The sequence below is a fragment of the Aulostomus chinensis genome, chromosome 15 (genome assembly GCF_037954235.1).
Source record: "Aulostomus chinensis isolate RoL2024-O1b breed Wild chromosome 15, RoL_Achi_v1.0, whole genome shotgun sequence".
In the NCBI taxonomy this organism is placed as follows: Eukaryota; Metazoa; Chordata; class Actinopteri; order Syngnathiformes; family Aulostomidae; genus Aulostomus; species Aulostomus chinensis.
The window spans coordinates 7,058,944-7,072,057 of NC_141334.1; the positions used below are offsets into that span (position 1 = coordinate 7,058,944).

Below are 13,114 nucleotides of genomic sequence, written 5' to 3' on the forward strand. Positions count from 1 at the left end.
TTTGGTCACCCGTGTTGCCTCGCCAGACAATACTTCAGCTTAGATTTATGACTGTTTCAACATGCTTGTTGCTATTCAAATGATCCGTACCGTTGTGTTTTTGAACGATAACTCAAGAAACATATGGGTAACATATTTTATTTCTTTGGCAGATGCACTAACCAAGGAATAATGAAATCAGCATCCAATTGTAATGGAAATGGAAAGCCGTTGATTTATAAATGATTGTGGTGTTTTCGCATGCTGTTATGTCTAGTGGGTGTGGTGATGTGGCGGTGGTGTGGTGGGTGTGTGTGACAGCAGGATACTTTTGAAGCTCTGCGGTATTTTAATGAGATACAAATACCTTTATACATGAAAAATACTATCATGCCAGTTACTGATTACTTCATGCTTCATGCAATTTTTAAATCTGTAGCGATGGATATTCACGCCTTGTTTTTTCATAGCGACGACTCTTTGATATAACCAGAGGTCAATTAATTCCTAATGGAACCTCTTGGACTTCCAGTAATTTCTGGAAGTAAGTCATGAAAATTGAAATTTGGCTGCGGTTTTCAGCAAGTGGGGTCTGCTAGCTAAAACAAGCTAACATGCATATATTACACAACTAAGTGGTGAAAAAAAGACAATAATTCATTCTCTCTCTCTCTGGGCAAATCAGATGGCATTTCTATCCATTTGAGGAGAGGAAATCTACTTGCCTGTGTTGAGCATTAGTGGATATACTCCATATATGATGCAGAATTCAGGCAAATTATGTGGAAATAAGACAAGACACCACTTTGGCTCAGAATGAGCTTTTTACCATTAAAGGAACATGCCAGAATTTTTTGGAATGGGATTATTGTATGTTATTTTAGTTACAGACAAGCCGCAGTACAGAGCTTCTGACCAACATGGCTGCCTGCTTTTTAGCTTAGCTGCAGTAGATGCTAACTGTGGTGAAAACTGTCTCAGAAGCCATCAAATGCACTCTTTTCATAAATGGTCTTTGCCTTCAATTGTAGAATTAGGGTTGTGCGTAGCATTTGCTATGCAAATACTTGAAAACTGTTTTGAAAACTGTTCTGATACATTTTCAGAGGCTTTCTCCACATCATGGCAGCTAAGCTAACTAGCGGTCAGCCATCTGGTGGGGGTCTGGGGCTCCACGATGCACACACATTGGAGAGAGGGGTATATGTCTATTTCTCTGGCTCTACAGATGGACAATACATGTATTTCCCAAAAAGTTGGCGTGTTCCTTTAATCTGATTGTCTTCCAAAAACTGTCAGTCTTTGTTCGAAGGGTGTCTGGAAGGCGATGAATGCTGCTGGAAGAGGATACTGAGCCGCTCATTGCTCAGAATCTCCACATTTATTAGACCCGATTCCCAAAATAGATAGTGGGATAGCTGATTGTTACTAAAGATAACAGACAGAATAGCTTCACATTTACTTACTGGAGTAACAGATTAAAAAAAACAAAAAACAGCCTTGAGCTAAAATATGAGGACCATTCCTACCATCAACTTCAAATTTGACACAGGACTTCCTTGGAGCTGCGGCGATACATTCTCTAAGTGCGAGGAGGATTTTTCAGTTGCTTAGAAAAGGAAAGGACACACAGACATATTGTCATAATCTTGTTTAGACAGTTTCTGCATTCTGGAATCCATCGGCCTCTTTTCTCAGTTTTCTGAGGTCACTCATCACCCATGTCAAAAAGTATTTGTTCCTGTTAGAAAGAGTTTCATGAAAAAGACAATCTCTTTTGCTAAAATACTACTTCAGTGCACCCACCTATTTAGGCGTATGTCTTCTCTACTCCAGGACAAGTTATGCAGCTTAGATGGCTTACAAAGTGCTGAGTTTGATAATATCTTAAGTGTCTTTTATTTATCAGTCTTGGAATCATATTGCAGTTTTTCTGCTGAAGAAGTTTAAGAAATAGTAGATGCACTCTTTCCTAAACTTCATAATTAGATAGTGCAAGGCGGTTGAAGCAGTGGAATAGTGTTTGGAAGGAATTGTCTGTGAGCTAATGAGTGACAGTTTTAGGGCAGCGTGCTCTCCAGTATGATCTATGCTGGTGCCGAGTTCCAGCCGTTGATGAGTGTGTGCTGTAATGTACGGCTTCAGGGTGGGGTTGACTGGAAAGGCCCTGGCCTCTGTTTCACGCTATTCCACCATCAAGTACACACAGAGACACAAGGATATACACATTGCATGTTTTGAGCTCAGCAGATATTGGGATTTTATTGTTACGTCTGCCAAGGAAGTCATGTGATCACCGGTCTGTCTGTCTGTCTGTCTGTCTGCTGGTAGGATGACGAAACTAAGTTATCGAAAATCGATTTGATTTTGGAATTGATCCAAAACTGGATTCAGATCTGATAACGTCAGATCACTTCGGCGGAGGGTTGCTCTCTCCCTGGTACATTTCAGTCTGCAGCACGTGTAGTTTATTGCAGTTTCCTAAATTATGAGGGCAGTAATAGGAACTACTGAAAGACATCAGGGACCGACTTCTCACTGTTTCCTGACTCACAGCCACGCACAACATAAACTCTGATTCTAACAGAATAATTGTGAAAAGGGCCAATTGTTGCCTTAATGACAACAGTTTGATTTGCTGCCCCCACGGCTCTTCATCTAACAGCTCAGTGTGGCTGCTCCGTCTTGGTCCATTACTCCCTGCAATAGTTTCGCAATGATCCACTGTCAAAAATGTACCACAAACACATATTTGATGAATTATAGCGTTTGATATAGTTCCCTCACGGACACATGCAGTTGCTGGGACGACTTAAGAATAAGTCGTGTTTCACCATCAGAGCAGGAAAGCAGCAAGCAGCAGAAAATGTTAGCATCACCTGCATAGTTTCTGAGAAGGGCGGCTTTAGTCAGTGGGCTAAACGTCCAGTCATCAGTGTGACCTCATCTGGCAACGATTGATGATGACTTAATTGATACTAAATGTGAAAACCTTATTACTTTCAGCTTGATACAGAACTGCACTTTATTTTTCTTAGGTGTAAAGGAGTTGCTGCAGTGACGAAACACTGGGTCCTCAGCCAGATGTTTGAATCACCGCACAGATGTGTGGACGAGAGATCATACAAGTCTCTCCCTCTTCTCCTGCCTGAGAACTTGATCTAGAATAATTAGTCATGAACAACCAAAGCTGTACTTGCTTGGGGTACAACCTCTGTCATTTTTCCCAAAGACTTTGCCATGGGATTTATGTCCTTTTAGGTGGACTTACAGAAGGATGAGGCATGACGCATTTAGGTTTAAATAGATTTGTAATTAAATATCTTCACCCAAATGGAAATACAGCCTGTAACTAAACATTTTGTATAATTTATTGACCTATAATTTAACATATGTCACAAAAGCCAAACTTCATAACAAGACCCCAGAACCAAAATTTATATATATATATAATATATATATATATATATATATTGTTTTGCCCCCCAAATGTTCAACGGACATTGTTTAATATAGCAGAACTGTAACAAAATCTTCCTCTTCCAGAAGCTGGAACCAACAAATGTTATGAGGTTTTGCTTGTTAGACGACTTTATCATTCCCGCTTTTGTGTTACCACTTTATGTAACCACTTTCACATCAGTGTGAGACGAAAGCTCTCATGAATCCAACAAACATCATCTGCTGTGAGCTCTAACCCGCATAAACACACGAAAATAAAAAAATAAAAACTTGTTACATCACCAATGAGCCGGATCCGTTAAACCCAAATAAAGTTAATATGATTTCGTATCAGGCAAAGTCTTCATGTGAGAGGAAATGTTTTTGCCTTTTTGCTCCAAAGATGTTTAGTTTTACACATGCAGCTTCATTGGCTTGATTCACCCCCCCACCCCCACCCTTGCAGCCCTCATCCCTGTTTGACAGACCATTGAGTAACCTCAACAAGTCAGCAAAACCAGGTGCCCAGTGTCCTGGTCTTTCTCCCTGCAGGCAATTCATCGCCATGGTAACAGCCTGCTAGAGTCAGTCCGTGGTGCTGCAGCAGAAACGGATTCGATGTCTGACTGTGTGGTGTCATGGCAACGCCCCGATCACACCACATTACGTGAGATGCAGTTGAAAGAATCTGCTTTGTTTTACTGCAAAACAGCAGGACGGGCGTATCACAGGGAGTGTCGAGGATTCCTGAACCAGTGAAATCTTGCCCTGATGAATTGATTAGATATTAATATGGAGTTGATTGCATTAGGCCTGTTGGATGAATGGAGCGTACGGAGAAAATTACGTCCGCAGTTAAGTTTTGTTGCGTAACAAAATCTGGATAAACACGGGTTAGATGTTAATCCATGATCAGCCCTTTAAAGCTGCTTCAGCTTTGCTACAACAGCAAACAGTCAACCACGCAACATGGCGGGGCAGGTCATTTTAGAGGACACCGTGCATCGGCTTTACTGAATCATATCCGTCCGTCAAACTGTCCCACGCCTGAAAAGATACTTCCACACTGATAAATTGCGTTTAACCTCTTCTTATATACTTTATTCATTGTTCCATTTCTCGATTTTATTTTCATTCTTCATCATTCTTTATATTTACTGGAAAGCAATTACCTTTTGTTGGGAGATGGGTTTCATAAGTGATTCGTAAAATCATTAACAAATAGCTTTTCCTTCTTTAACTAAATGTGATTTTTAGAACGTTGTCACCAAATTGCTTCATAATGGAGATCCTACTAGCCCATTGGCAGCATTTATTTTAGTTCCTGTTATAATGTAGTTTTTTTGTACTGTACTTGTTCTGCTGATAGTTTTTGGTCCGGTAAGTTCTCTGTGTGTACTTGTCAAGTGTTAGAATGAGCTTCAGAGGAGTATGAGCCCCTTCATTATATTGGACCAGCGACAAATCTGCCCGGGCTCCTCCCTGCCATGAATGAATTAATCAACTACTTGAAATATTTTTCATCTCCTCTGTGTGGAAAAAGGAGGACATTCTGTCACTCCAGACAGCTCGTTGGGTGTACAATTCTGAATATGGAACAGAATGAAACAGGCAGCCAGTTCTCAAGCCCGGACCTCTCATTTTCACACTGGCACCTGCTAATCGTACAGTGCGTTTTTAGCTAATGCTAACTTTATGGCTCTACACGAGCTCTCTGTAGTTTAAGGAGTTAACTGCAGAAGTAACAAAACCCCTGTCTGAGATTGAATTCAGGACGGGTCCCCGTTGTACTGACCTGCTGACCCAGTTTATGAAATGACAAGAAAGGACATTGTGAGTGCAGGCTTATTCTTCTTCTGTGGTAGTTTATTTTGACCGCCCACCCAAATGGCCCTGGCTGTGGGTTTCTGCCTCTACTCTGCTCAGACTTGAGCTACGTTTGGCAACTTTAACCAACAACAACAACCTACAACCAAACAACATATAACAAGCGCCCTCTGCTGGTGGTGCACCTTCACACGCACATTCACGTGTCACACCTACTGGCGGTGAGGCAATGCTCCTCCGGCACACTGGCATGTTTTTCAAGCTTTGGCAAGATACCGAGTTGGAACAGGACAGCGGATTTTCTTCCGATTGAGATTTAGCTGACAACGTTTCAAGCCAAACTAAGTATTTGTTAAGTTGCCATCACAGCAAATCCTAACAGTTCCATTTTTCCTTGTCCCGTCCTTCTCTCCGTCAATCTTTTTGTCCCTACAGAGTGACAGGCTTCTGATCAAAGGTGGGAGGATTGTGAACGATGATCAGTCCTTCCATGCAGATATCTACATGGAGGATGGCCTCATCAAGTAAGTCCTCCTCTGTCCCACATTCTGGTCTGCTGTTATCATTCCTTCTGCTTTCATACTTCTATTGCTGGATTATCTATTCTCTTTCTTCTTAAGGTGCATGAATTAAGATTTTTTTTTCTTCGATTCAGTGAAATCATTATTCATGAAATGCAAATCTTCAGCAAGACGTTCTTATTTTTCCAGGCAAACGAAAAGGCAAAGTCAAATCACTGCTTTATGTTTTAGAACAAAGATTTTAGTCTTTAGAAAGGTGACTGCATTCACTTTATGCTTAAATCAGTCTCGGTGATAGAGTCCGTATACACATATATGATAGAATATTATATACACAATCAAATGTGTGAAGTTTGGGAAAGATATTCCTGGGGCAGTTCAACACCCTTCCACCAGGTTTCTGTAAAACATGGCCTTCTAGTTTTTGTGCAATCCTGCTGACAGAGAATGAAATTCCAACTAAAACATGTCCTCTTTGGCTGAGGTCATAAACCTTATCTGAGTAAAGCAATTTGATTATCTTTTCCCTTCCAAGTGAAGTAAAAGAAAACACTAAAACCAACAATAATTTTCTGAACTCCCTCTGATCTGTGGGTGATAACCAGATGAAACTAGGCTAGAATAACCCTCTCTGTATCTCCCTGAATTCCTCTGTCCCTCTGTCTCTCTGTTTCTCTCTCTCTGTCTCTGTCTCTGTCTCTGTCTCTGTCTCTCTCTCTCTCTCTCTCTCTCTCTCTCTCTCTCTCTCTCTCTCCTCCTGGTCCCATTTCCATCCCTGATTTTTCCAATTATAGGCCCCTTTTGTCCCCACAGCCTCTTAGTGAGGCACCCACAGGAAGCCTGGTGTTGCATAATAAGCACCCAAATGACTGCTGGACCATTGGGCTCCTGGCAAAGACACACTGGCTTCTGCATGTCTGGCTTGTCTGTCTCATTTGTAAAGGTTGTTGATGTGTTGACATGGTGACAATGAACTGCTTAAAGCTTTGTTTGGTTGTGACTTTAAAGTAAAAAAAAAAAAGAAGAAGAAGAAGATAAATATTTGAAAAGGAGAGATTTTACAGTATCTAAAACAGGGAAACGTTGGAAAGGTTTGGGAAGCTGAGTCATGTTTGGTGTTTGTGCCTGAAAAATGACTAAAACAAAGAATCCGTTGTCAAAATAGTTATGGTTAATTTCCTGTCGATGGACGAATCACTTTATGGATGTGTTATTTCAGCGATAATTCAACCAATACCATTTTTATCATGTTGTTCTCGTTATGGTTTGCAGAGAAACCGCCCACATGGTGCATATTATTCTTGATTTGTTTTAAATTAATAACAAATACATGAAGCCCTTTTGGAGTATGTGGGATCTATTTGATAGCTGAAGTAATCTCCGGCCTCAGAACTTTTTTTTTTCTTTTTGCGGCGTAAAACTTCATTTTGATATTTCATCTTCTTCGTCTCGATAGGCAGATCGGTGATAACCTGATCGTTCCTGGTGGGGTGAAAACCATCGAGGCCAACGGGAAGATGGTGATCCCCGGTGGCATTGACATCCACACCCACCTCCAAATGCCCTACCGTGGAACCACAACCGTGGATGACTTCGCTCAGGGATCAAAGGCCGCCCTTGCTGGGGGTACAACCATGATCGGTGAGAGCTGGAGGGGAAGGTCGTCCTCAAAGTGAAGCTGGCGGGTCTTTTTTTTCAGATCGACTAAAAAAGAAGAAGAGGGAGGGCTGAGACCCCAGAAGAGAAAAAAAAAATAGAAAGGGAAGGGAGGCAGTTTCAGTGGGCGGCTCTCCAAATCAGGACTATTCACAAGTGTAGAGGGGGTATCATTGTGGACGGGGTGTAAGAGGCCGCTCCCATGGAACTGGATCACCATGTGTCTGCATGTCTTCAGTAACTGTGTGTGTGTGTGTGTGTGTGTGTGTGTGTCTGTGTTTGTGAAGTAGCCCAGAGACCCATCAGTGGCAACAGCTGGCAGATACCAGAGACTCGTTAATACCATTAACTTCCTGTGAGCCACTAGCTTCTTGTGTGCCGCCGTGTTCAAGCACTCGCTAACAGGCAGGCGACTGTAGTAAGATTTATTCATGAGTGCCTTTCATTGAGGGATTATATTCCAGCAGCGGGTGAGAGAGAAAGAGAGAGAGCGAGAGAGAAAAACATCTACTGTGGTTTAACTGGCTGTGTGTGTTGTGTCATCTGTCTTTCCTTTCGAACAGATCGTGTTGTGTTTGTGTCATGGTGAACAAAAGAGGGGTTTGTATAGGAAATGATGTTTGTTTTTAATGTAATTGTTAGTCCGATCCTATTAATACGCAAAGAGGAGCATAAGGAGATTGGGTCATTTTTAATGAGATAAAGTAGCCGGTCAGGTGGCGAGCCAGCAGGGGGCCTTACGTCATTTTAGCTGAGCAAGATGGGGCGGGATATTCTCTGCATTGTGTTGCACTTGTGTATGATGAGGATTTACTTTGATATGTATGACTAATATCTGTAAAAATACAAAACTTTATGTCCTAAATGTGAGCACAATTATGCTTGTTCAGTTACGCAAATTAAAACCGTTGTCCACATCACAATTCTCATTTTAATGTCCGTGTGTTTTGAAATTTTGTTTCAACAGCGAGCTTTGTTTTTGTGGGACTTAAATTCCAGCTAAATCCTACCACCAATGTTGGCAATATTATGTTTCCACAGTCTTTCCAAGTCCCATTTTTTAAAAATCCACCAGATGCAACCTATGATATTGATTGTGGTGACATGACAAAAACCAAAAGTCTGACAATATCCACTGCTGAAGAGGCCCCACACTTTTCAAAGAAACTTTGACAGAGATGTACAAAATGAAATGTGACATCTGCCAAAGTTTGATCCCTGCTGGCAGATTTCTGCAGAAACCCACACAGACAGCTGATGATACAGGATAATGTTGAAGGGAGAAAATAGAAAGGCCAGCAGACAAATCAGTCCGTCTTCATTGTCCTTTTCTTAATGACTCTATGCGCCCAGGTCGTGTTCATTCCTTTCATGTTAACTCTCCACCCCTCTTTGCTCTTCCACCGTCCGTCTACCTCTCCTGAAACTTCTACCTCCGTCGTTCATATCCTCCAGTGGATCATGTGATCCCGGAGGCAGGGAGCAGCCTGATGGAGGCCTTTGACCAGTGGAGGCAGTGGGCTGATGAGAAGGCCTGCTGTGACTACTCCCTCCATGTGGACATCACCCACTGGAATGACAGTGTCAAGCAGGAGGTGGATAACCTGATCAAGGAGAAAGGTGGGCTGCCTTAGGCCAACATTTGCTGAATGAAATTATTCTGTTTCGTTTTCCATTTGGAGAAGGAGTATAGGTTTCACAACAAAAGTACTTTTTGAGGATCAATCATTGAGACAAACATGAGAACTCCAGCAGTCTAATCAGCTGATCTGTAACAGCTGGGAGGGTTCAACTGCAGTTGAAAGTTTCCTTGGCAAGGCTAACTGCTTAGTTTTTACTGAATGAGATAATGATTCAACTAAGTGACATATCGCTCAACATCCTTGTATGATCCTCTTTGTGCCCTCTGACCATAAATTAATTTTTCCCAATTTTGCCCTTGAATATCTCCTACTTCATGTTATGGTTTGGCTCACTGTTACCTCTCAGCATTCAAACCAAAATACCCAACCTGCTAAGGTTAACGAAAAAGGGAGTAATGAGCAAAACTGTCACTTATAATACTTCTTTTGTTGTTTCTGTGTTATCTGGATTACACCAGAGATGTAAGTGTAAAACAGACATGCCGCTTCCCCCAGATTTTTCACACAAACCCCTAGAGAACATGCCAGTCTCTCCTTGTGCATCCCCTCCCTCCCATGTTATTCCGTGAAACTCACACTATTTTTTTTTTTCAAGCAAGCTTAAAAATAGCAGGGGATTTAAATTGTTAAATTAGTTGGCGAGAGAGAAATGAGGACAAAACACGAGAATGATGAAGGGAACGATGATGAAGAAAATATGTGTAATTTTACAGGCAATTCAACAGACCATACAAAAACAATTCAGCTTAAATTACACTTGGAGTTTTTCATTTACTTAAGACGTATTTGATGGCGTGTTCTATTTATATTTCTAAGTAGCGATAGCAGCATTTCCTATATGTTTTCATCTTTATTTTGTGTTTTGTAGGGGCGAACTCATTCCAGGTTTACATGGCTTACAAGGACTACTACCAGATGAGCAACAGCGAGGTATAACAACTTACATGCTAGCACAGAAGCAGAATTCTTTTGATTTCACTTGCTTTATCTCTTCTTGATCATCATGGACATGTACCAGTGGCTTTTCTTCATACTTTGAAATAACATAGAATAACTTGTACTTTCAGGAAAAAAAAAGCCTTAATCTTTAATACCTCCCTTGAAATTCCTTGTTTTTATGTAATTTTGCAGCCTCTGAGTTCAGAAGTGCTCGAGTGTAATTCCATACGGTGTGAGGCAGGTCTCTCCGTATTTCTCATGCGGCCGTTACTAATTCTGTTGGTCAATGGAGCACATGAGACAACTGAAATAGCCCGGCTTGAAAAGCTAATGTCATGCAGCTGGACCAGGAACTGTGGTGCAGCAGCCTAACAACTGCAGCTCATCCAACATATGAGTTTAACCATTCCTGGAGACCACACACACTAATTGCAGTGTTTGGCGGTAGGCATCATGTAAATTGTGGGCTTCTTTTAAAATTATGGTCTAAATGTGTCCCCTCTCATAAATAGGAGGGCCTTAGTCTTATGTAAACAGGCGAGACAAGAAAAAAAAGACGTGCCACTGTAATTTCACTGTCTTTCTCTACGCAGCTCTATGAGGTCTTCACCTTCCTGGCAGAGAGGGGAGGCATCGCTCAGGTCCACGCTGAAAATGGCGAGATCATTGCGGAGGTAAAAATAAACATGATTAAGCCACTAAAACTCCTTCCTCTTCTGACCCCCCCCCCCCACTCCCTTTAATGTTCAACTTATCTTAGTGTAATTTATTTCACTTTAGTGCGTTTAAATCTGCGGTGCATCTTCTCTGCCGACAGACTAAACACACTGTCACTGATGAGAGGAAGAATGAGTTTGTGGGAGTAGTTTATTCAGTATGAAAGTGAATGAAGCGTAATAGCTGGTGGATTGAGAGGGTTTTTATTAGTCAGAGCTCCAGCCCCAGTGTGTGAGAGTACGTGTGGTGTGCGCGCGCGTGTGTGTGCGTGCGTGCGTGTGTGTATGTGTGTGCACGTTGGACCTGATTCATCCCAAACCCCTGCTTTCTTATCCAGTCTTAAGGAGGCCTTTGAGGTGGAATGACTTCCATTTTCTTCTAAAGCAAAAATATCTGAACCCCAAAATATGTTATGCCCTGACATAAATTACACCAGTTAACTGAAATAAGAATCCTAACTGGTAATTTATTAATTATGTGTTACCTATTGCATCTTTTTTGGGATTATATTCTGTAAAAAAAAAAGTTTCATTTCAGAAACCCGATACTGATATATCAGGCCAATACCGGCCAACATATTAGGTAAAACCCATATATCGGCTGGACTGAAACATCATGAGCTTTTTCCAATGTAACTGAAATGTCACTGCAGGATAAACACAGTTTGAACGCAGGACAGGAAATAAGGCTCCTGAAACTTTTCACGAGTTTAAATTTCATTAACACCAAACAAAAATAAACACAAAATACATCCTCGCTCATTTGCTTGTTTTGAATAACTCCAGTGGGATCTACTACCAGTGCAGCTTGCTGACTAACCTAATTAGATATCCAGATTTTAGTCTATACAGGTGTATAATGACCCTGAGCAGCCCGTAGCTTCCTCCAGTCCCCGAACCACATGATGACCCACACTCTTCATCACTCAGGCAGAAAGAAGTAGAACCAAACCCAAACTTTACATCAGTCTGAGCATTCAAACACAGAAGTCATTGTTGGGATGTGTTAGTGTATGTGTATGTGTATGTGTGTTTGTGTGTGTGTGTGTTCATGTACTTTTGGCCTTCATTTGTTTATGATGCAGGCAGCTGCTAAACAGCTTCTTGTTGTGTGTTTGTTTAACAGGAGCAGGCCCGAATGCTGCAAATGGGAATCACTGGACCAGAGGGACATGTGCTGAGCAGGCCTGAAGAGGTGAGATACACGCGCCCACACACACACACACACACACACACGCACACACACACACACACACACACGCACACACACACACACTTGTTTAAGTGCATGACTTTTTCCATAATTGATGCATTTTTTTTTTATGAACATCAGCCCTGTGCTGGCATGTGCAACATAAATATTCAGCCTTTGGTCAAGATTTTAATCTTAAACGTTGGGGACAAACATGGCCACACACATTCACATTGTTCATGAATCCACTCCTGGACATTTTTTTTTATTTTTTATCACACACACACATTGCTCTTGTTACACACATGTGGTTTCAGACACATACTGTAAGAAACCCTGGGTGAAAATTCTCTGAGTTCCCCGATTGTTGCTGTGAATGTTTTTTCAACAAACAGCAAAATGAAAGCCATGCTCTCAACTCAGCAACGTGTCTGCCTGTAGCCTGACAGGGATTTTCCGCTCTCTGGTGCAGCGGAGCGAAGCTGTCCCACCAGCCTTTGAGTATCATGCAGTTAAGTGGAGTCTTGGAACATAATGTAATGCATTAGAGACCAAGTTGGATCCCGTGTTTTATCAGTTTATTGTGTCCTGTTTGTTTTTAATTTATTGGTTATTGGACCCAGGCTGACCATGGGGACTGGAACACAATGATACACAGAGGTGTCTCTGTCTCCTTGCAAACACATCCAGAAACAATGGTCTCCTTCTGGCCTTGTACCTACAAAATGTCTCCTCAAATTAAGAAAGGGGGTAAATAAGCATAACTTTTAACCACCCTAACCTACTGTAACTGAATAAATCCCAAACCTCACCACATTATGACATTAAAATGATAAGCTTCTACTTTTTATTTTGGTTCAAAATAAATTATTCAAACAATAAATCTCCAAAAATCCATAATTTGCTGTGGTTACATTTATTTGAGATACTCTTAATGGGAAAAGCATTTTGGAGTCTAAACCACAATGTGCTGACCCTTCTCTAGTTGGAGGCAGAGGCGGTGTTTCGTGCCATCACCATCGCCAGCCAAACCAACTGTCCCCTGTATGTGACCCGGGTCATGAGCAAGAGCGCCGCGGACATCATCTCACAGGCGCGGAAAAAAGGTAAAGTATTTAGACTTTGTTGGAAAATTTGAGTTGTGTTTACCTCCAAACATTTAGAAGGGTTTACCTCTAATGAGGAAATAGTGGGGAAAAG

The 13,114-nt window shown here is 41.5% G+C and overlaps 1 protein-coding gene across 3 annotated transcripts in view; it reads left to right on the top strand.

Annotated features, from left to right (window-relative positions):
- Positions 1-13,114, top strand: part of dpysl3 (dihydropyrimidinase like 3) — a 40,818-nt gene that overhangs the window by 13,343 nt on the left and 14,361 nt on the right. For all 3 annotated transcript variants that reach the window (XM_086179314.1, XM_086179315.1, XM_086179316.1), the window contains exons 2-8: positions 5,683-5,771; positions 7,225-7,409; positions 8,880-9,044; positions 9,936-9,997; positions 10,600-10,680; positions 11,849-11,917; positions 12,900-13,020. In XM_086179314.1, the coding sequence (XP_086035440.1) occupies positions 5,683-5,771; positions 7,225-7,409; positions 8,880-9,044; positions 9,936-9,997; positions 10,600-10,680; positions 11,849-11,917; positions 12,900-13,020 (772 nt within the window). The remainder of the gene's footprint in view (positions 1-5,682; positions 5,772-7,224; positions 7,410-8,879; positions 9,045-9,935; positions 9,998-10,599; positions 10,681-11,848; positions 11,918-12,899; positions 13,021-13,114) is intronic.